Below are 24,632 nucleotides of genomic sequence, written 5' to 3' on the forward strand. Positions count from 1 at the left end.
ATATATAAATAAATAAAAATACCCAAACTATCTAATATGGCTTCTTTGGTATTTCAGACTACTGAATCCAGTCGAAAAAAATCTCTCTACTAACGATATCTGTGAAGGCTACCAAATAAGAGCACGACTTAGTGTGCAATTTGCATTTCTTGTTTTTATGCTAGCATGAACGTGTATATTTCATCAGTATGCCTGGGAAGATGCCTTGGTGAAGAGGTAAAATGTGGCTTAATAATATATACAGTAAATACTAATATAAACACACTTCTTTTAAAGTAATGCATGTATTATTATTATTATTACGGGCGACTGCAGGGAGTCCTTAGACTCATCGAGGGAGGCCCTAAACATCATTTCCACACAACTATACGACATTCTCAAAGTATCTATCATACCTTGCCTTGAGCTCACTCACTGTCATAACACCCACAACAGACTCTGGCAGCTTATTCCACTCATTTACCACTCTAAAAGTAAAGAATCCAGCTCTAACACCCTTGCTAACCACACTCTTTCCCAGCTTCCATAGGTGTCCCCTAGTTCTCCCACCACCAGTCCTGATCTCAAAAATATCCTCTGAATTAATCCTATAGAACTCCTTTAGCAATTTTGAAAGTTTATTTTTCACTTGGTTAGAATATATAATAAATTTAGTTTAATCCTTTATCCAAGCGTGAGCAAACAAAGTTTGCGCCTGAAAGTATCTTCAGGACTGGGGTAAGGTGGTGCAACACCAGAGGGACTCCTCGCAAAGGTGGAGCAAGACTATCACTCCTAACTCAGTATCTCCCATAATGCAAAACACATCTCCTTGCAGATATGTCTAATGTTATGCATTAAGGGAAGGGCCACTACCCTGGCATCTCCTCTTGGGCCTGGCTCCCACTGAAGAGACCTCAATAAAGGTCGAAACTAGTCTGGGTAGTGGCCCTTCCCTTAATGCATAACATTAGACATATCCGCAAGGAGATGTGTTTTGCATTATGGGAGATACTGAGATAGGAGTGTTAGTAGCTTGCTCCACCTTTGCAAGGAGTCGCACCACCTTACCCCAGTCCTGAAGATAATACTTTCAGGTGCAAACTTTGTTTGCTCACACCTGGATAAAGGATTAAACTAAATTTATTATATATTATAAAAACCTTTAGCAATTTGTATGTCTCAATCATATCTCCCCTTTTCTGCCTATCAACTAATTTCTGCAACCCACAAATCTTCAGCCTGTTTTCATAAGGTTCATTCCATAGACCTGCTATCATCTTGGTCACTCGCCTCTGGATCCTCTCAACCTCCTCCCCATCAAGAAGAAACCTAGGTGACCAAATCTGGGCACAGTAGTCGAGATGAGGTCTTATCAAGGCTCAGTACAGAGGTACAATAACTTGCTTGTCTCTGCTCGTCAAAGTATTTTTCAGCAACCAAGTGAGTCAATGAGCTGATTTAGCCACTTTTGCAATGTGCCCCCTAAATTTCATCTCCCTATCCACCAACACCACCAAGTCCCTGGCCTCATCAATCTCCTGGAGTACAGTTCCACCAATGTGGTATACTGCTGCTAATCTTTTCACCCCAAAATGCATACCCTTACATTTTGTCACATTAAACTGACATCCATTCTCCTTAGCCCAGAACTCCAATCTATCCAAGTCATCCTGCAAGATTTTGACATCTTCTGCATTCACTATTGCCCTATCCACCTTTGCATCATCAGTGAACAAATGAAATGTTCCTCTTAGATCCTTCCCTATATCGTTAATTAACAAATTAAACAGCAGTGGTTCAAGAACAGAACCCTGTGGCACACCACTAGTCAAAGGCCGTCTTTTGGACTCTACTCCTGAATAAACTACTCTCTGATAACTCTCCATCAACCACCCACCTTATACCCATTCCCATATGTTGTAGTTTACATATTAGAATTCCATGTGGTATCTTGTCAAATGCCTTAGCCAGATCTAGCAGTATCACCGTAAACCCATTACCCTTATCCAGTTCTGCCGTCACTGTGTTATATAACTTGAGCAAGTTACCGAGGCATGATCTACCCATAACAAAGCCATGCTGTTCCCTGTACAGTATCTCATTTTCATCAATCCATTCCTGTATTTTTTTCTTGACTACTTTCTCCAAAACCTTGACAACAACTCCTGATATGCTGATCGGTGGGTAATTTGTAACAGTAGTCTTGGATCCTTCTTTATGCAGCGGAACTATTTTCTCCTCTTTCCACACCTTCGAGACTAAACCAGACCCAAGACTCAGATTAAACAACATGGTCAAGGGAACTGATAATTCTTTAGCCACTTCACGTAAGACCCGTGCCGGTAAACCATCCAATCCCACAGATGTATTCACATTAAGGTTCTGTAATAGACTATTCACCACCACTTCATTCATCACAATTCCCGTATAAACTAACGGTTCCTCCATTTTTTCAATATTACTGCCTGGACAATGTACTCTTGCAAAGTGCTCACTCAGTAATTCCACTATATCGACTGGTTCAGTGACCTCCTTACCATCGTCATTCCTTAAAATCATTTTGCCGTGTACAGTTTTTTTTTTTTTTTTTTTTTTTTTTTTTTGCTTGCAGCATATTGAAAGAACTGTTTGGGATTCTCTTTAGCTTGCACTAGTTTCCTTTCATAATTCGCTTTTGCTTTTTTTTTTTTTTTTTTTATCACATTCGTTATCCTTCTGGCCTGCACTTTATACCGTTCGTGTGCCTGCAGGTCACCTCTTTCTTTAAATTCCCTCCATAGTTGTTTCTTTTTTTGCAGATCAAGCTTAATGGTGTTATTCATCCATTTAACCCCTACTTGTTTTACTATTCGGACCCTAGGTATACAATCAGCCATAACCTCCTGTAAATGCCCCTTGACCACTTCCCATGCTCTATCGACATCCAGCCCTTGCAGTTGTACATGCCATGGCACTGATCCCAGCAATCTCCTAAGCTTGTCATACTTGCCAGCATGGTAATTCCACATATACCCTGTCTTAATCGAAAATTCTACACCTTTAGCCACCTCCCAGGTCAAGACCTTATGATCACTCTCACCAATAGGTGGCAACATGGTCATATTCATTACAGTCAAATATTCAGATGCTATTACTAGGTCCAGCACTCTCACACCCCTAGTATTTTCAATTAGCTGTCTCAGATAGTTATCCCTTAATAATTGAATAAAATCCATTTCCTTCCTCACATGTGTCCTCTCCTCCTTCCAATCAATGTTACCATAGTTGAAATCCCCCATAATAATTACCCTTCTTCCACTCATTTCATCAATTTGTTTATGCATACTATCTCCACCATCTATTCCATCACCTGGTCTATAGCAACACCCAACTGTATATTTTGTTCTGCCAGTCTCAATCTCACACCAAATAGCCTCAAATGAGCTCTTTTCACTATCCTGCGATACAACTTCAATTCTTCTTGGCTGCAATTCATCAGCTGTCATCAATACCCCCCCCCCTTTTTATTCTCCCCGTCACTCCTGGACATGCTATACTTGTCACATTCAATCCCACTAGCTTTATCATCTTCTGTCAGCCATGTTTCACTAATGCCAATAACCTGTGGCCAGGAAGAGCCAATCAAGGCCAAAAATTCTTCCTTCTTGTTCCTAATACTCCTGGCATTAGTATACATGAAATGCAGAGGTCCCTCTGTCCCACCCCTATCTTGATGCATTATTCTAACTATCCCATTCCAATTTCTTGTCCTTAGTACTGGCTCGGGTACATTATATACATTCTTACACTCAACTGTCTCACTGATGTCTGCATATCCACTTCCCCCTCTCTCCTTGGTAGTTCTAGTTTCCCTGGTTCTGCACATCCATTTTCACTTCATTCAGCAACACTTTTTCCAGTCTCTATACACCAAATTCATTCAAATGCAGGCCATCCATCTTGTATAAATCCTTTCGCCCATCAAACTCATTCCACACCACACCATCTGCATAATGTGTGCATAAAGTCATTTGCGATTATGGCCCTCCTTCTTAACTCCTCTCTGTCATACTGCAGCGACACTCACCATCCTAACTCTGTTACTCTTTTCTTTCGCTACCTTTAACAATACTTTCAAGTTCTCTCTCATAAAAAATTTATCTCCTTTCAATTCATTCGTACCCACCACAACTATCAATTCTTTCACCCTCTGTTTTTGCGCTCTAATACTCTCACTTGCATCCTTAAACTTCGCACCCAGTAAGCACACGATTTAGTTAAACTCCCATCTATCACTCCTCTTATTAATGAGTCACCGTACAACACTCTTTCCTTCATTTCAGAAACTCTCCCACTCTTACGCTTATTTTTCCTTTCAAACACTTGTTTATTTCCATTAGCCGAGGCACTCTGGAAAGAGTTTTGCAGGTGCTCTAATTGCCGTTGCACGTTTTGTATCACTGCGCACAACCTAGCGATCTCACTCCCTACAAATAATTCCTCATTTTTTGCATCGTTTAAACCATTTTCTCTCTCTGTATAGTTGTTTTCACTCTCTCTTTGATCACCGCTCGTTGCCATCTTGTACAACATCGCAATTCCCTATTAAGCCACTATTTTCACTCACATTCTGGCTTTCTTCAACAATAACTATCTCGCGACCTGACACATACTTCAATTCCCCACTTTGCTTACACTTTCTGCACATTCTCCCACCACTATTACTTTCCATCCAAACTCCAGCCTCATTTGGGAATGCATACACCCCCCCCCACACACACACACATCACATTGGACAAACTCCCTCACATTACAGTTTTTGAACAAAGGCGGCGTATTTTTGGATGCCATTATCTTACGTCGCATTGGCACCATGTGCTACTATTCTATGAAACGTATCGTTAAAATACTAAATTAAATAAAACGGGATTCACACCAAAATCACACAGACACAACAAGCTACCAAAATTAGAGAATATTAAGTTATGATTTAAACCAATATTCCAATTTTCACTCAAAATTATACTTTTAGCTTTCCAGAGATCTCTGAAAACACTACACACCGTGTAGCCCTCTAGCGGCTCTCTCGTGCGCACGCGCATACACACACACACAATTTACTTTAGAAGTTGCATTCGACAAAATTTAATATTAAACAGCATATTAATTTTCATTAACTTCATTTAAAATATTTCAGTATCAATTAGAAATGATAACCAAAGATAAATAAAACTATTTATGTAACAGGAACTCTCAGAATATAATATTTTAGTCAAATTTAAGAGGTCAGTATACAGTGTGAATTAATTTATGGAGCATTGCCTGTTTGTGCAATATAACAGCATAATGCAAAAGCTTCAGACTTGGAAGCCTTTTTCATGTTATGTGTTAATTGCTAAGAATGTGTGCATGATATATATGCATAACATGATATATATGTAAACAACCTATACAATACAAATATTTCACTTGTTACATCAAACAATCACTTTAAATAACAGCTAAACCTGGGCATCCCTTAGTATATCATTAATAGGGTGCTCATCTACGTTCTTACAGTGCTATAAGTTCATACATCAATGAAGAACTGGCTGGCTGGGGTGGGTCCTCGAGAAAGAACATAACGTAGGTGATGTCCTTCAGGTGTGTCATCTGTATCAATAAGTACCTCTCGCCATCCTTCTGAAGTCCTCTAAAAATATACATAAACCTAATTTTACATTTATTTTAATATAATTAATCATTTATAAGCTTTTATAAATTAAAACACCACAATTTCTCCAGAATTTTGAAAGGATTTTAGAAGTGTCCTATTCCTAACAGGATATTTATAAAATGAATGCCTGATATGATTGAGAACTTTGCCTTTTTTTTTTTTTAAATAAAGCCATACTATATTATCTGTTATTAGTTAATAAATAACATGGCCCAAAACTTCTCACATTTGAAGGTTGTATTTTACCTCAATCTTTTAAATTATTGTGTATTTACAGAATTTAATATTGACATATTGAATGTTTTAGTATCTAAATTTGAATATTTGTTTAGTATCTAGTTAACATTTCTTTAATGTTAGAAAAATACACAAAATTTACTAACTATGAAATCTTTGGAGATTAACACATTCTGGAATGAGATGTTTGATCTTACCCACTGTGCATGCATGCTATTGCTGTGAAGTGTTTCCCAGTCTTATTAAAGGAAATTAAGCATGAAGAATCCTCTGGAAAGCCCATAATATATATCAAAAACTTTTATCAGTTCTTTCTCTATTTGTTCTCCTCTTCTGTTATGTTGGTTTCTTCCCTCAAGTTTCTTCTCTGATTTTGTTCTCATTATCTAATTTTGAAATGTGTTGTACATTAGCTCACTATGTGCATTGTAACGTATCTTGTTTCTTTGTATATACAGGAAAAACCTCGCTTAATGCAATTAATGAATCCATCAATTAATGTGCTAAGCAAAAACGCATTAAGCAAATACAATAAACAATAGGAATAATTATAATTCATCCATCAGTTAGCATAAATTTGAAAAAGAAAAAAAAAGCTACATTAGAGGGTAAAATCCTCAAAGTTAATAAATATCAATTGCGTAAATTTTTATTTAATGACTTTACTTAATTTTTATAAAAAAAATTAAGTAAAGATGTTTGTATAGTGTTTGATGTTTTTATCTTGTCATGTGCAGTTTACGAATACTGGCAATTGCTTTATCAAAGATTTTGGCGAACTTTGAAGCTTTGTTCCAGGTTCAGCATCAAATAAAATTTTCTTAGCATGCTCAATGTGATTGAAAATTAGCTCAAGTTCTTTTGCGGTTAGCTTCTTAGTTGTAACATTCTCTTCTTGTTTGCACTCCTTATCTTCTTCTTCATATGCAGGCTGTTCTTCTAGTCGAAGGATATCATCCTTGTTCAACTGCTCTGAAAGGGAAGACTTGAGTTTAAAGTTGCCTTCTGCATTGCCCCCTAATAAAAGCATAAGACAATCTTCAGATACTTTGTATCCTGGTTGTGATGCTTCAGTTTTAGCTAGGAAAGTTTTTGTTAGCATACACTTCCAATAGAAACCAGTTTCATCGACATTGAATATTTGATGATCGTCATAACCACACTCCTGAATTATCCTTTGCAATTCTTTAGGAAACTTGGCTGCAGAATCTTAACTAGCACTAGCAGTTATTCTTACGTAATGCAGTCCAGCTCAATTTTAAAAATTGAGCTGGACTGCATAACTCGCAGTAAACTTCCAGTAAAGCTTTCACATTCCTCTTGAAATTTGGTCTTTTTCAATGATGTAAAAATATTGAGAGCTTTTGCCTGAAGGCAGAAGTACTGGAGAGGTCATATTTACCTATACAAGTTGCCAACCGGTGTACCACCTTATTATTAAATTACTCTGGATTTAGAGAAAGATGTTGGAAGTTTATTTTGCACTTGGTTGAACTATAATAAATTTAGTTTACTCCTTTATCCAAGTGTAAGCAAACAAAGTTTGCGCCTGAAAATATCTTCAGGACTGAGGTAAGGTGGTATATCCCTTGGCAACTCAGAGCAAAGGTGGACCAAGCTCTCATCACTCCTTGTCTCAGTATCTCCCATAATGCAAAGCACATCTCCTTGTGGACATGTATATTGCTATGCATTAAGGGAAGGGCCACTACCCAGACCAGTTTCGACCTTTATTGAGGTCTCGTCAGTGGGAGGCAGACCCAGAGTGGTGATACTAAGGCAGAAGCACTGGAGAGGTCATATTTACCTACACGAGTTGCCAACCAGTATACCACCTTATTATTAAAGGATTGAAAGGAAATATTAAAGAAGTGATGAGAGCTTGGTCCACCTTTGCTCTGAGTTGCCAAGGGATATACCACCTTACCTCAGTCCTGAAGATAATTTCAGGCACAAACTTTGTTTGCTTACACTTGGATAAAGGATTAAGCTAAATTTATTATAGTCTAACCAAGTGCAAAATAAACTTCTAACATCTTTCTCTAAATCCAGAGTAATTTAATAATAAGGTGGTACACCGGTTGGCAACTCGTATAGATAAATATGACATCTCCAGTGCTTCTGCCTTAGTATCACCACTGACTCAATAAAGGTCGAAACTGGTCTGGGTAGTGGCCCTTCCCTTAATGCATACATATAGTAATGTCCACAAGGAGATGTGTTTTGCATTATGGGAAATACTGAGACAGGGAGTGATGAGAGCTTGGTCCACCTTTGCTCTGAGTTGCACCACCTTGATACAGTCCTGAAGATATTTTCAGGCACAAACTTTGTTTGCTTACACTTGGATAAAAGATCTAAATTTATTATAGTCTAATCAAGTGCAAAATAAATTTCCAACAGCAACTTTTCCTTTTTCTTTGAATTCTTCGCTCTTATTTAATGCAGTCCGAACTGTAGACTCTCTATATCCCAGGTCTTGCACAATCATTGTATTATTAGTGCCACTTTCATGTCTCTTAATGACTCCCAGCTTTTCCTCTAATGCAATCACTTTTCTTCTCTTTTTATCAGTCTCTCTCTTCCATATCAGGGGTTGAATATAATAAAGCCTTATAGGTATCTAAATTAAAACAAAATGAAGGAAAAGTGATTGAGCAAGAGAACAGAGTCTGCCTATGCACTTGTAATGATAACTTTGAGTTGACTGCCAAGTGTTGCCAGCCACCATCCGCAACACTGCCACTGCCCACTACATTGACAAGTGCCGCTGATCGCTGCAGATTGGCGACAAGAAATTTTGCATAACGTAAAAAAATTGCATTAACTTATTAATCACTCACTTAAAGTGGAAAATAGTATATTTCACTCAATCGCACTAACTGATTATCGCACATATCGAATTCGCATTGAGCAAGGTTTTCCTGTATGTGCATACCTTGGTATAAAGGTCAAACGTTGGGCGATTATTCTGTTTATGTTAAAATGAAATTACTATAACACAGTAGTCTCTATAATTTATTAGAACGAATGCTGATAACCATGTAACTATGAAAGAAAGGAAAAAATAAATAAAAATACTATGCCTGCCAATTTTAAATCTACTTTTTTTTTTTTTTTTTTTTTTTTTTTTTTTTTTTTTTTTTTTATCAAGCTCAATAGTAATTTCTAGATTTCATAGCTTAAAACTTACCACATCCTATGTGAAATGCATTAAATATAATAAGTATATCATATAATATTAGAATTCCAGTTAATATAATTAAATGTTATTTGAGATTTAATTAAGTTTGGTTATTTAAGTTACAAATAGAAGAAGAGGAAACTGGTTCAATAAATCTGTAGATGGACTTTTATTATTATTATTATTATTATGTAACACCTCCAAGGAGTCCAAAGACTCATCGAGGGAGGGCATCTACTCTACAACTCTCCATCTCCACCACTCAATCCACCAACTACAGCAAACTGCATCATCTATATTAACGCCATCTTCACAGACAATCACAAACATCCGTGTCCAGCGGGATTTGACCATGCAGACCTTTGGCTGGAAAGCAGATACTCTAATCACTAGGCCAACCTGGTACAGGTCAACTTCATATGGATGTTGCCTAGAAGCCATTATGTTTTTATAGATTTAGAGGAACAAGTGAAGGAAAGCTGAATATCAGGTCAGAACTGAAGTACCTGTAGGAAATACATGCAAAAGACTTAGGTCTGGAATTACAGACGGAGTAACTAAGGCTATAAAAGTCAGTGTATTATGATAATTGTATGCATTCTAGATCAGCTGATTAAATTTTACTCTTCTGGACTGCATCAAGAATTTTAGAGACTTTTTTTTTGTGTACAACCCACATGTGAGAACGGAGCTTAATGGTTTGTTTTTCTCTTTATTATAACTTGTTTATAATTGAAAAACCACAGAAATCTATAGCATAAATAGTAAGCTTAACATAATTAGGTATGCATGCACTAGTGCACTCATGATCTGTTTCCACATCCTTTCTGATAGTTTTTTTTTGGGGAGGGAGGGAGGGGGAGAAGGATAAAGTAGTGTAGTATAGAGTAATAAAATAGTAGCAAGAAGTGGTTCCAAAGTATCCTATATGGACAGTTTGGTACTACAGCAAACCAAAGTAGTGGTAGTGGTAATACTACCACTACTTTCTCAAATTTCCATCTCTTTTCTTGTTTTCTTTGTTATGTAAAAACGGAAACTATTCTAGATTATTTCATTTTAAGAAAATCCATTTATATATCACTTTTAATTATGCATTTTATTACTGAATAAGTAGCAGGCTTATATGTAAAGAGAACCTGTTTACAAGCTGAAGCTTTGTTCCCCAAATTGATTAGAGATAAAAGAATATATAAACAAAAGTTATTTAACCTGAGGGATATATCTAGCTGATATTGGCAACAGGGTAGGGTAGCATTGATTGGCTTGAAAATGGATCACTGAGAATAATGGAGGATAAGAAACAGAAACAGTGGACAATGGTAAGGAAATAAATATTGAAGTGAACAGAATACAAAGATCCATGTCTTTGTATTCTGAAAAGTTGCACATTTTTCTAGCCACAACTCTTCAAGCTTTTTCCACAAGGCAAATGAAAAAGCTGCAGAATGAAGTGAAAAGAAAGAAAATGGGAGCCAGAAGAAAAGGCCATGTTTTTTGTACTTTTCACAAGCAAAACTTAAACTGCTTCTGCTTTACATATTTTCTTTTTCCTATAATCAAATAACTCGAGTAACAGTACAAGAAAAAAATCTAATAAGTTATAAGTTACTTACACATACGCTTAAATAGCATGTATGAGTAACTTGTTCAGATTTTTTTATTCTATCAGTAGAGAACAAAATATAAGAATATACAGTAAAACCTCATTTTACAAACTTATTTCGTTCCAGAAGGCTGTTCATATAATGAAAACTTCGTAATGCGAAACTATTTTTACCAGAGTAATTAATGTAAAATAAATTAATCCATTCCATGTGAAAAATTTTCACCTATTATCATAATTAAAATAAAAAAATAAAATAAAAATAAGACTATAACATGAACCTTACCTTTACTGAAGATATATGGGGAGGAAATTGTTTTGAAGGGGAGTCACCCTCCATAAAAATGTCGCATAACTGCCCCTCAGGTGTCATTACTTTTTTCTGTCTTTTTGTGGGTGGACTAGATGGTGATTCTTTAGCTTTGATTACAAACTTATCTAGAGTGTCCTGTCCTCAAAAGGTTTTCTAAAATGTGCAATATTATCATCATTAAACATGTTAACACTTATTAACCATAGATACATAAGGGTGCCACTTTTCTATAGTGGTTTGGATTTTTTCTGAATGGAAGCACAATTCTTTAATTTCAGCACTGGAAATGGTTCCCTTACTGGGCCCTCCCTCCTCCTCTGAAAAAAGTTACTTAACTTTCTCATGCTGCTCCTCAGTGGTAAGCTCTTTTTGATGATCCTCCACCAACTCCTCTACATCAGCATTGTCCACTTCTAATCTCATGGATCTGCCCAGACACACAATTTTATAACCAATCAACTTTTTTCTGTCTTTTTGTGGGTGGACTAGATGGTGATTCTTTAGCTTTGATTACAAACTTATCTAGAGTGTCCTGTCCTCAAAAGGTTTTCTAAAATGTGCAATATTATCATCATTAAACATGTTAACACTTATTAACCATAGATACATAAGGGTGCCACTTTTCTATAGTGGTTTGGATTTTTTCTGAATGGAAGCACAATTCTTTAATTTCAGCACTGGAAATGGTTCCCTTACTGGGCCCTCCCTCCTCCTCTGAAAAAAGTTACTTAACTTTCTCATGCTGCTCCTCAGTGGTAAGCTCTTTTTGATGATCCTCCACCAACTCCTCTACATCAGCATTGTCCACTTCTAATCTCATGGATCTGCCCAGACACACAATTTTATCAACCATAGATTCTGATGGCTCTACAGGAAAACCTTCAAAATCTGTGCACACACACACAAAGGCCACAATTTTTTTTTTTTTCCAGGCTGAGTTCATAGTGTCCATAGAAACTTTTCCCCCATGCTTTATTTATAAGCCTTAAACAATGCAAGATGCTAAAGTGCTTTTTCTAAAAGGTCCCAAAGGGCAGTTGTGTGTCATATGTCACTTTGAAGCACCTTTGAAACTAAGACTTTGCATAAAGTTTTTTTGAAACTGGAAATGACCTGCTGATCCATGGGGTGGATAAGATCAGTGGTATTAGGAGGTAGACATTTGACTTTTATAAAGTTGTGCTCGCCCAAATCATCTTCCAAAGCCTGAGGGTGATCAGGAGAATTGTCTATCACAAGAAGTGCTTTCAAAGGTAGATTGTTCTTTTCAAGGTATTTCTTTTACACTGGGGGCAAACACTTCATGGATCCACTCTATAAAAAAACCCAAGACTTACTGTTAGATCTCCACATCACATCTGGTTTACTTTTTTATTACATTGTTAGATTTAAACACTGGGATTTTCTGAGTGAAACATCAACAAAGGTTTAATTTTATAGTCACCACTAGCATTACCACACAACAAGATAATTAACTGTTCCCTCATCGGTTTGTGTCCTGGCAGTGCTTTCTCTTCTTGTGTGATATAAGTTTGCTTAGGCACCTTTTTCCAGAAAAGGCCTGATTTGTCACAATTAAACACTTGCTGAGGAATAAATCCCTCCATCCCTATATAAGTTTTAAATTCATCCACAAATTGATTAGCACTGGCAGCCTCTCCATGCCTTACTACGCTATGGATCCGAGTTCTCTCTTTAAAAAGCTCAAACCATCTCCTGCTTTAAAATTGTCACTGTCGACACTAGATCCTGAGACTGAATGCTTAAGGTCACTATGTAGTTGCTGCTTTTTCTGCAAATTATTGCCTCCAAAATACTGTCACCTGTCATTTGTTTATCATTAATCCACACCAATGAAAGTTTCTCCATTTCCTCAACAGCCTGAGATCTCTTAGGATACAAAGTTTTCACTCCTTTTGCTACATTAGCCTTTTTAAATCGCATCTCTATTTTTAATAATTTTAATAATATTAAGGTACGCCGTTTTGAATTCTTAAAATGCAAAAAAGCAAGGTTACTAAATCATCTCACATTTTTAAAAAGATATCGAGATAACTGTAAAATTCCTAAGTTCCTGTATTTTAAACATCAATTCAATTCGAGACGGGCTAAAAATATTTATTTCAAGCCATCTCTCTCACTCCTTCGTGAAAGGATACAACACATAAGATTTTTGTTAAGTCAAATAGACTCACAATGTTATGATTTCTTCATGGATATCTCGAGCTCTCTAGACCAAGAAGTTTGGCAACTCTTAGACAGAATGATCAACACTAGCTACGCTAAAGTTTTCAATAAAAGCAAACAGATCCGAATCAAGAAATTTAACCATCTTTATACAAACCATATTAAGTCCAAACCTTCTCTGCCAAATAACCAAGTTATTCTTAATTTATCGGATCACGTTTTAACCAAACCTGAAATAGCACAGATTGTCGAATGGGAAAATGGAACTTGTATTTCTGAACTTTCTAATCTTTAGAAAGTTCAGAAATACAAGTTCCGTTTTCCCATTTAGCAATAATTTCTTTCTTGAGTTCAGCAGTTGGTCTGGGTGATCTCTTTTTCTGTTTATTTTCATCACCGCACTTTTTAGGAGCCATATTAACTAATTATTAAATAAACACCACAACTGGAAGAAAAGAAAAAACACTTTCAATTAGAGAGTAAATTTAACAAAATTACAATACACACTAAAGAGTGGATTCACAGCACTTGAATAGAGCCAAACACACTGATACCAACCGATCAACAACTGCAGAAATAATGCTGACTCATGTGAGTGCGTTCCTAAAATGAACAACATTCACCAATCAGTACAATTATTTTTCAATGGAAAAGTTCATAAAATGATTTGTTCGTAATTAGAGGCATTCGTATAAGGAGGAGTTTTTACTATTTTATATATATATAAAAGAAAATATACAATCATGCTAAACCTTTAACGATAAATTCTGTATTTATCTTATTAACCAATAAAATATTTGCATAATGCATTAAATCAATTTCTTTACCTGGAATTTATGAATAGGAAAAGCATCAAATAATTCATATGCAACGAAAAAAGAAAATCCACGTGGAACATCTTCCAAGTTTCTATACCAGGATACTGGAACTCCATGTTTTGTAATATTATGCTTATACATCAATTCATCATTATCTCGATTTGTATGAAGGTGAAGGTGGCGCCTTGAGTCTTCAACTTCTACAACATCTTTAACAACACTAACAGTACCACAGAGTTTTAACTCTTGCAACTGGCTAAGATGAGGACTAACCTCCACTAAATGAAGCGAAACTACTTCACGTGCATCATTTGACTGAGAAAATACCTGAAAATCAACAGTCAATTGTTATTAAAGAAATAAAAACTTTGTAATGTAAAATGATAGTTGGGACTGATATATTAGAATGTTTTCTGAGTTATGATACAGACTTTTTTTTTGCACAAGAAGAAAGGATTGTCATGATCATTTTTGATGGTTGTAAAAGCAACATACAAAATCTAGTTTTAGTTTTGATATTAATTATTATTAAGATATATATCTACAGGGAGTCAGGGACTCATTGAGAGAGGCCATACATGTGCACCAGCTGTCACACTTGTTCTCAAATTCATTCGCATTGCTTATGCACACAACATCCACTGGCAATTCATTATAATCATGCACCACTATGAGAGAAAAATCTAGATTTCACCCCCTTCTCAGCTTCGAAGGATGCTCTCTCTTATCCTTTCCCCACCCTCCATAAAATAAAAAAAATTCCATCAAATGAGATCCTGTATCCTGTATGACCCTTTCAGCAGTTTGTAAGTGTCAATCATATTACCTCTCTTTCTCCTGTTTGCTAGTGTCTGCAGCTTACAAATTCTCAATCTGTCTTCATAATCAGTATTGCACAATTCTGATACCAATTTTAACACTCTTCTTTGCACTTTCTCCACTGTATCAGAATCACAATAGAAACCAGGAGACCAGACCTGCACACAAAAGTCTAAGTGATGTCTTATCAAGGCTTTGTAAAGAGAGAAAGTGACATCCTTATCTTTACATATGAAAGTTCATTTTGGCATTGCAATTATCTTTTGAGTTGTATTTGAAATCTTTGCTACATGGGCCCCTGAACTTCAACTTGATATCTACTAACTCCAAGATCCCTAAGCCTGATCAGTTTCTTCTAGCATAATTCCACCAATATAATACGACTATTACACTTTTTTTATATAATCTTTGTCAAGTAGCTTTATTTTATCCTCCTACATGTTTTGCCAATCTTTTTCTATTGGCATCCTCAGGGAATACAAACTAGTAAGCTAAAATGAAGGTTACAGACTAGGTTATAACTGATGGTTCTAATTCATGAATTAGAACCATCAGTTATAACCTGATGGTTCTAATTCACTTTCCCTCTTTACAAAGCCTTGATAAGACATCACTTAGACTTTTGTGTGCAGGTCTGGTCTTCTGGTTTCTATTGTGATTCTGATACAGTGGAGAAAGTGCAAAGAAGAGTGTTAAAACTGGTATCAGAATTGTGCAATACTGATTATGAAGACAGATTGAGATGGTTCTAATTCATGAATTAGAACCATCAGTTATAACCTAGTCTGTAACCTTCATTTTAGCTTACTAGTTTGTATTCCCTGAGGATGCCAATAGAAAAAGATTGGCGAAACATGTAGGAGGATAAAATAAAGCTATTTGACAAAGATTATATAAAAAAAGTGTAATAGTCTTATGAATAATTGTCAAGAAAAAATTCAACATAATATAATACAACATTGGATATCTAATCATGCTAAAGTGCATGGCTTTACATTTATTGACATTGAACTGGCATCCGTTTTCCCATGCCCACAATTCCAGCCTATTCAAATCATTCTGCAAGTACTGCATATCAGCTGCATTCCTGATTACCCAACCTATCTTTGCATCATCAGCAATCAGCTGTATGTCATTAATGTACAGACTGAATAACAACGAACCAAGAACTGATCCTTGAATCTTGCAGATTCACACCTCCCTTATATAACTTTTTGGTATCTATCAGTCAGCCATCCTCTTATCCATGCCAAATCCAATCCCATATTCTCCAATTTATGCAACAGTCTTAGTTGCTGTATTCTGTGAAAAGCCTTAGCAAAATCCAAAAGTAACATTATTATAGAATGCGAACAAGTTGCTAAAACATGACCTTCCCTTAGTCGACCCATGTTGTTCATTGCTAAATAGAGATTCTCTGTCAACCCATTTCTGAATTCTAGTCCCAACCAAACTTTTCCAAAATCTTCACCACCACTCCTGAGATGCTGATTGGTCGATAATTGGATACATCAGTTTTGCACCACCCTCGTGCAATGGGTTTACTATAAATTCTTTACACTCCTGCAGAATCTTCCCTGTTCTGAGACTCATATTATATAGCCTGGTTAAAGGAACAGCCAGTTAAACTGAACACTCTTTTAGCACCTGTGCTTATATCCTATCAGTTCCCATTGCTGAATTCTTATTCAGTTTGTGTAACATCTCTAATACCTCCTCTTCATACACCAGAGTTTCTTCATCCAGTGAAGTGAACTCAATGTTGCATACATCAGACTGATAGCTTTTAGCAAAATGGGCACTCATTAGTTCAACAACATGTTCTCATCTGTCACTCTCAAACCATCTGCATTCGGTAGAGTTATTCTTTCATATTCATTTTTTCCTTTACTTGTATATCGATAGAATTCAAGGAGGAAGTTAATAATTGAAGGACAGTATAATGTATCAAGCCTTCATATATGAGAAGCAAGTTGTATATGTTCGAAGGAGCAATACAGAATTACACTATACAGGTAACCCTCGTATAACGCGGTACTTATACAACGCGGTTTCGATCTTTCTTCATCTTTTCATATATTTTTCAATGCGCAACTTAAAAATCAAATTTTATCTTCGTTAAATCTGCGTCTGCCCGTATCCCATATGTAGTTATAAGTAGCGAATTTATATTATATATTTATATTATATTAAATACCCCTTAGCACGCATGTATATCAATTGTCTACCGTATAAAGTATTTATTGTTGAAAATTGTTTTCGTTTTCTGCCAGGAAAGCGCATTAAAAATCATAAGTGTGTTAATCTCAAGCTGAGGACTTCATTTTTTGGTGAGTTACATACAATATGTAATGTTTTTTTTTATGTAAAAAAAATATTTTTATAGTAATGGTCATTTAGAGTGCTTTTGCGATATGGTTGAAAACGAAATTAGTGAATTAATTGATGGAGAAATAGATTTAAATGGGGAGAAACTGGTACAATTAATAGATGACGTCGAACCAAATGGCGGGGAAAGTTCTGCCGAAGATTCTGATTGTGATGAATCCGTTAAAGAATTCAGTTTAAAGAAATTAGCAGAAAGGATTGGACTTGGCAAGAAAGTTATTTTATGGATAATGATCCCCCAATGGAGATCATTATCCATTGGGAGAGTAGAGAGTTAACTTTTATGGAAAGTTATCTCTCTGGGACCCGTTTCCCTTTTCAAGCTCTAACGATATTTGTTTGTTTTAGCTCTGCCAGTCAGAGCTTTAGGACAGAAAATTCTTGTCCAAAGAAACCTTCCCAGAGGTCAAGTGTTACCTAACCTTATTAAAAGAATTAAGTAGCTTAAAGTAATCTTAGCATACAGTCATGGCCTAAATGCTTTAGCTTCCTTTACATTCCCCTTATGCATAGATCCGTGGTTTTATGAGTGGTAAAATCAGTCTCATGCTTAGATAAAACTCAGGCTTACATATAAAAACGTGTTTATTAAATGGTCAAAGAGATTACAATTAAGTTTAACATGTCAAAGGCTAATCACATTTTTATCATTACTAAATCACTTGTTAAGCAAGTGAGAAATGTTCAAACTGACAAGTATGCCATTCGCATTCCATGGGTAAATTAAATTCACACATAGCACAAAACATAAATCAACTTCTAAACTAAATTTTCTGTCATTTTACTCCTTCACATTAGATTCAGGAACAGCACAATCTTAAGTTCTCAGACTACCAGTCCAATACAGTCAATAAATCATTGCACATGGTCACTATAAAGTTCTCTTTCCTTCTAGTCAAAATTCTTGTTCTTTCTTTCATCTAAAACTAATTATTACATAGGGGAAAAAAAAAGGTTTCAGTACTTTACCACCTTGATGTGATGATATCGTGATTCTTTTGTCCGTCCTTCGTGTGGGGATATCTTTCTGCTATGGTAAATTGCCGCCATGCGGAAACCGTGTGCTAGTCACAAATGGGGCATTTTTCTTTGCTGGACACATGCTCATCTCATGGTTTGCTGTCATTAGCTCGTCCGCCATCAAAGGGGAATCCTTTGCTATCTCACATCGGTAAAACCTTTACCGATGGCCCAAATTGGAAAACTGCCGTCATCTCGCATATAGCCTTGTCCGACTCACGTCAGTCGGACAAGGAAAGGAAAGGTCAACGTGGAAAGGTTGCAGCTCGTCGTTGTCATGCTTCCTTCCGATCATCAACATCGCTGGTCTGCACAGGAACACAGGAACAGGCAACAACAAGAAGGCAAAAAAAAAAAAAAAAAATGAGAGAGAGAGAGAGAGAGAGAGCTTCAAACACGACTTAACTCGCTTTTATCCTCCTTCATAGCGCTCTCTTTCTGCCTTTGAATCTTATTCAAGGCGTCTCCCTATTTGCTCTTACAAAGTGGCGTCACATTTCTGCTCCTCGATGAGCGCTCTTTTCATGGAAAGTGAATTCCGTTTGCTTTCCACAAATGTCTCTGCCTCGGGGTTTACATCATCAGCGGAGGTCAGCAAGCAACCTTTGGACTTTTGTTAGCACTTAGATACACGTTCTTGTATAGAGCACAATTTAACAGTAAAGCTTTAAACAATATATTTTATGTTTAGACATGCAATTTTTTTTAAAATTTTCATTTTCTAAAGAAAATGTGACATGTTCTCTCATATAATATGTTTACTTTGCCAACAGTACAAGTATTTTCTTACTTAGTATTGTGTTTTAGTTAAATCTTAAATGAATGATTCTTTTCGTGCAAGAGTCCTCATTCAAGATCTAACACTAGCCTTAAGTGTAAATTTATTTTAAATGGCCTTGGATCCAATTAAATTTGTAGTTATATAATATTGTTTGAAGTGTATATATATTGTTTTTGTTTTATTAAATGTGTTTATTTTGTATTTTGGTCTTGAGTTAGTGATTTTTGGATTCTGAAAGCAATAGTAAAAAAGAGGTCACTGCACCAATCGGAGTGAACCCTTGTGCAATAAATAAATAAATATATAGGTACACTCGGAAATCAAAAATAATTGATGAACAGAGATCATCTCTATATACATGATTAAATAAATAAAAATCCTATATTTAAACAATGGTGCAGCTGGTAGATTAATATTATTCTAATATCTATATAAATATCCTCCATATAAAAATTTCTAATTTATACAACTGCCTATACTATAGTGTTATGTATAGTTTGCTATAGCATTTAGAACATCACTGTGCTTACAAAAATTTGAATGGGATTTTTCAGAAGTTTTATAGTGAGTTGTTATAACAATGTTTGCCATGTTGAGAGTCAAATGTACATGAAAGTAATACCAATGAAAAAAAATTATAATCATACATACCCTGAGCATATCATCTGATCCACCCCCCCCCCCCCCCACCCCCCCCCCCCCCCACCCCCCCCCCCCCCCACCCCCCCCCCCCCCCACCCCCCCCCCCCCCCACCCCCCCCCCCCCCCACCCCCCCCCCCCCCCACCCCCCCCCCCCCCCACCCCCCCCCCCCCCCACCCCCCCCCCCCCCCACCCCCCCCCCCCCCCACCCCCCCCCCCCCCCACCCCCCCCCCCCCCCACCCCCCCCCCCCCCCACCCCCCCCCCCCCCCACCCCCCCCCCCCCCCACCCCCCCCCCCCCCCACCCCCCCCCCCCCCCACCCCCCCCCCCCCCCACCCCCCCCCCCCCCCACCCCCCCCCCCCCCCACCCCCCCCCCCCCCCACCCCCCCCCCCCCCCACCCCCCCCCCCCCCCACCCCCCCCCCCCCCCACCCCCCCCCCCCCCCACCCCCCCCCCCCCCCACCCCCCCCCCCCCCCACCCCCCCCCCCCCCCACCCCCCCCCCCCCCCACCCCCCCCCCCCCCCACAACTCATTGTTCTGTGAGAGAAAATAGAGCTCTTACTCCTTTCTTAACTGCAAACAAAATTAACTTCCATGGATGCTTCCATATTCTCTTCCCACCTTCCATATAGCAAAAAATTTCAGATGATATCCTATAACATCCATTCAAAAGTTCATAGACCTCTATCATATAATCCCTCTTTCTCCTGTTAACCAGAATTTCCATAATCCTGATGTAATCTTTTAAACTCTTCTTTGCACCCTTTCCACAGCTTCTTTATTCCCTCCAAAAATCAGGAGACCGAATCTGCACACAGTAGTCCAGGTACGATCATATGAAACCCTTCTAAAGAGGCAAAATTACTTCTTTATGGATATTATTTCTGGGAAAACTCCCATGTTACTCCTCTTAACAAACTATTATATTTATGCCTATTTTGCTTGCTTCTGTTTAGGAGTGCCCCTGTTTAAATGTCACTGGCTTTTTTACTCACAGATTCTTAGGGCATTGTAGATGTATATTTACCAATAAATATATGTAGCATAAAGGAAGAGAAATTTACACATACCTTTTTCTGGGTGTTGTAGCTTTTCTTCTTTCTGCGATGTTCAACTACTGTGTGTTTTTTCCATTTCTATTTAATTCTCCCACATTGCCTACCCCCCCCCCCCCCACACACACAGTAGTTTGAACATCGCAGAAAGAAGAAAAGCTACAACACCCAGAAAAAGGTATGTGTAAATTTCTCTTCCTTTATGCTACATATATTTATTGGTAAATATACATCTACAATGCCCTAAGAATCCGTGAGTAAAAAAGCCAGTGACATTTAAACAGGGGCACTCCTAAACAGAAGCAGGCAAAATAGCCATAAATATAATAATGACTTCTTTATCCTTACATTCGATGTTCGTTTCAACATTGCAATTATCCTTTGAGATGTATTTACAACGGAACTGTTGAACTTCAGTTTCCTATCTGCCATAACTCCAAGATCTCTAGCCTCAATTTCTTTTAACATAATCCTACAACAGAATATACTGCTGGAAACTGCAGCATGCCGACTTTGGCATAAATTTTCACTTACTGACATTAAAATGGCAGCCATTATCATTTGCCCAGTGTTCAAAGTTATTCAAATTATTCTATAAGTGTTCTATCAGCAGCACCACTTATTGCCCGATCTATCTTCGCATCATCACCAAACAAATGAACATCTCCAGTCCTTCCCAATATCATTAATGTATGGTCTGCACAACAATGCTTAAAGGATTGATCCCTGGGGAACCTCACTGGTTATCTCACATCACATCTTCACACCAGCATATACCACATTCTGGTACCTATCCATCAGTCACCCACTTATCAAGTCAATAGTTCATATACCAATCTCATATTCTCCAGTTTATGCAACAGCCATTCATGTGGTATCCTATCAAATGCCTTAGCAAAGTCTAACAGTATCATAGTGTATCCATTCCCTTTATCCAACTCAGCAGTAACATTGTAATAAGATATGAGCAAACTGCTAAAACATGACCTCCCTTTAGTAAACCCATGTTGTTCTTTGCAAAGCATAGCTTGTCTGTCAACCTATTTCTGTATGCAAGGTATCGTCAACTTCTCAAAAATCTTCATCACCACTTCAGAGATACTCATATCCTCCCCCCTCCTATTTCTGCTAAAACTACAATAACGAGCAACAGATGAACTGCGTACTCACTAAACCTGCTACTCCATTTATCTGTCCTATTATACCCTAGGTGTCTTGACTCACAAGTAAAGCGTATGGGCTCAACATAAAAAAAATATATCTGTTCATATACTTTTTGAGTAACTGGAGGTTGTAGTCTTTGGAGAATATTTAATAGAGACGGCTGTTCCCGAAGACTACAACCTCCAAATCCTCAAAGAATATGAAGAGATTACTTTGCTCTTGACTCAACTCTACATACTACATCTATTTGCTATAATCTTGTAGCCTCTCTTTTGTGGGAGTGATATATATTTAAAAAAATATATATATCCCAAGCAAAAATACATGAAGTATGAAATATTGACAAATTTATATGGTTAAACTGCTTTAGAAAACAGAAGAGAAAGGAGAATGACCATATGAAATTTAACAAGTAACAGAATAATGGCAATGGTTTTAAATTTGTATCACACTACCATAGTATTTTATATATTCTTAGGATATGTATTCTAGAAAATATTTTTTTCCTTTAATTAAATTTTACACTTACCTCTCCAAACAGCTGAGAGATCTCAGGAGAAGTGACAACACCACCAGAACTTCCAATTACATCCCTGTGCATATAGTATCCCTACATATCAATAAACATGTTTATTCAAGATCTTTAATAAAAAAAAAAAAGTGATCATGAACACTGCAGAGTAAAAGCAACACATTATTCAAATTGTTACATGGGTTGAATCTTATTCTTGTTGAGAGGCTTATACGCTGGTTAGACATAATAACTAATATTTAAGGAATTGACAGCGTATACTGGAAATATAGATTAAATAAACTTTAATATACACTTTCCGATATTTCGGCGAACGTTACGTTGCCATCTTCTTGGGAACTTACTAAAAAGACACGTGCACACAAGTACTAATACAACAAATGAGACTGAGGCTAGGACGCTAGCATTTTCCTAAAGTCCTGATGGTGCCCCCTGGCGGGCTATATTGGTAGTTCTTGGCCTTTGGGCTGAAGTTCTTTTGATAAAAGTTTCCCAAATTTGGGGCAGTTTCATGTATCCAAATTTGTTGAGGTTTGGCATGTTCCTAAGGGCCGAGGCTGATTCCATGAATAGTCTTTCATACTTGAACTTGCTGCGGTGTATTACTGTGGCTTTCTTCCATCTTATTCTGTGGCGAGTATCCAGAGCGTGGTCTGCAAGCCCAGAGTGTTAGTTTGTTAGTGTTTGTTGTGTTAGTTTCCCAAACTAACACAAGGATTACATCCGATTTCACCAGTACAGCCACTCTGGGCTTGCAGACCACGCTCTGGATACTCGCCACAGAATAAGATGGAAGAAAGCCACAGTAATACACCGCAGCAAGTTCAAGTATGAAAGACTATTCATGGAATCAGCCTCGGCCCTTAGGAACATGCCAAACCTCAACAAATTTGGATGCATGAAACTGCCCCAAATTTGGGAAACTTTTATCAAAAGAACTTCAGCCCAAAGGCCAAGAACTACCAATATAGCCCGCCAGGGGGCACCATCAGGACTTTAGGAAAACGCTAGCGTCCTAGCCTCAGTCTCATTTGTTGTATTAGTACTTGTGTGCACGTGTCTTTTTAGTAAGTTCCCAAGAAGATGGCAACGTAACGTTCGCCGAAATATCGGAAAGTGTATGTTAAAGTTTATTTAATCTATATTTCCAGTATACGCTGTCAATTCCTTAAATATTAGTTATTATGGGTTGAATCTTGCATAAAAGAATCTGATAAATGTTTTAGAAAATTAGCTTTTATTCTTTATATGTACAGATAATCTTGGATGCTGATGGTTATTTAAGTGGTGAGCTATAAGGGGCTTGCCCGAGCCCTTTGTTAAATTTTTCTCGAATTTGCGAGCCCCTTGTTTTTCTTGTTTAATAATCTCGTAGAACTAGAAAATACCACCGCGGAATGTATACATGCTACTATAATTGCTACTTTAAATTCATATGGATTTTTCTGGTAACTATTTAAAAAATCATCTCGTTGCATTTTGTTCTGATGGAGCTAGTGTAATGTTAGGAAACAAATCAGGTATTACAATCAAACTTCTACAAAGATTTCCCAACAGTGTGCTTTTGCATTGCGTAGCTCATCATTTACAATTAGCATTAGACGATTCGATAAAAAAACATTAAAGAAATGAATCATTTTGAAATATTTATGGATAAATTATATGCTTTTTATCATCAATCACCAAAAAATCAGCGAGAATTAAATACGATTGCAAAAGACCTTGGTATCGGAATTTTAAAGATCGGCTGGGTATTTGGACCACAATGGGCAGCTTGCAGTTTACAAACGGCTCTTGCTGTGTGGAGAAGTTACCCAGCTTTATGCTGGGTAACTTCTCCACACAGCAAGAGCCGTTTGTAAACTGCTCTTGTCTTTCTCCACACAGCTAAGCTTTGTGAACTTTCTCCACACAGCTAAGCATTTTGCATAGAACGATTAATATAAGGGCTTTTTAAACTGACTTCTCAATTTGGAATTTTTACAAGATCTAGTATTAACGATTATTATCCTACAGGAATTATCATATTTATCAAAAGTCTACAAAGTCGCAATATAAGTATTATAAGAGCTAAGTTAGCCCTTATTTTTTTTTTAAATTAATTAATTTTTTTTTTGCTCAACAATGCGAGCCCTTTGTTAAAATTTCCATAGCTCACCACTGGTTATGTAAAACAATGCTTCATGGTATTAAAAACACTAGAAAAA

At 37.1% G+C, this 24,632-nt stretch overlaps 1 protein-coding gene across 1 annotated transcript in view; it reads right to left on the reverse strand.

Annotated features, from left to right (window-relative positions):
• LOC150102459 (protein arginine methyltransferase NDUFAF7, mitochondrial-like) overlaps window positions 1-24,632 on the reverse strand; it is a 149,752-nt gene that overhangs the window by 90,765 nt on the left and 34,355 nt on the right. Inside the window, exons 3-6 of the mRNA XM_090399592.1 lie at window positions 22,417-22,503; window positions 19,682-19,705; window positions 14,032-14,349; window positions 5,537-5,653 (exon numbers count right to left, since the gene is read on the reverse strand). Of these exons, the coding sequence (XP_090255718.1) occupies window positions 5,537-5,653; window positions 14,032-14,349; window positions 19,682-19,705; window positions 22,417-22,503 (546 nt within the window). The remainder of the gene's footprint in view (window positions 1-5,536; window positions 5,654-14,031; window positions 14,350-19,681; window positions 19,706-22,416; window positions 22,504-24,632) is intronic.

The sequence above is a fragment of the Typopeltis vanoorti genome, chromosome 10 (assembly GCF_054136105.1).
Source record: "Typopeltis vanoorti isolate ZY-2024b chromosome 10, IOZ_Tvanoo_1.0, whole genome shotgun sequence".
NCBI lineage: Eukaryota > Metazoa > Arthropoda > Arachnida > Uropygi > Thelyphonidae > Typopeltis > Typopeltis vanoorti.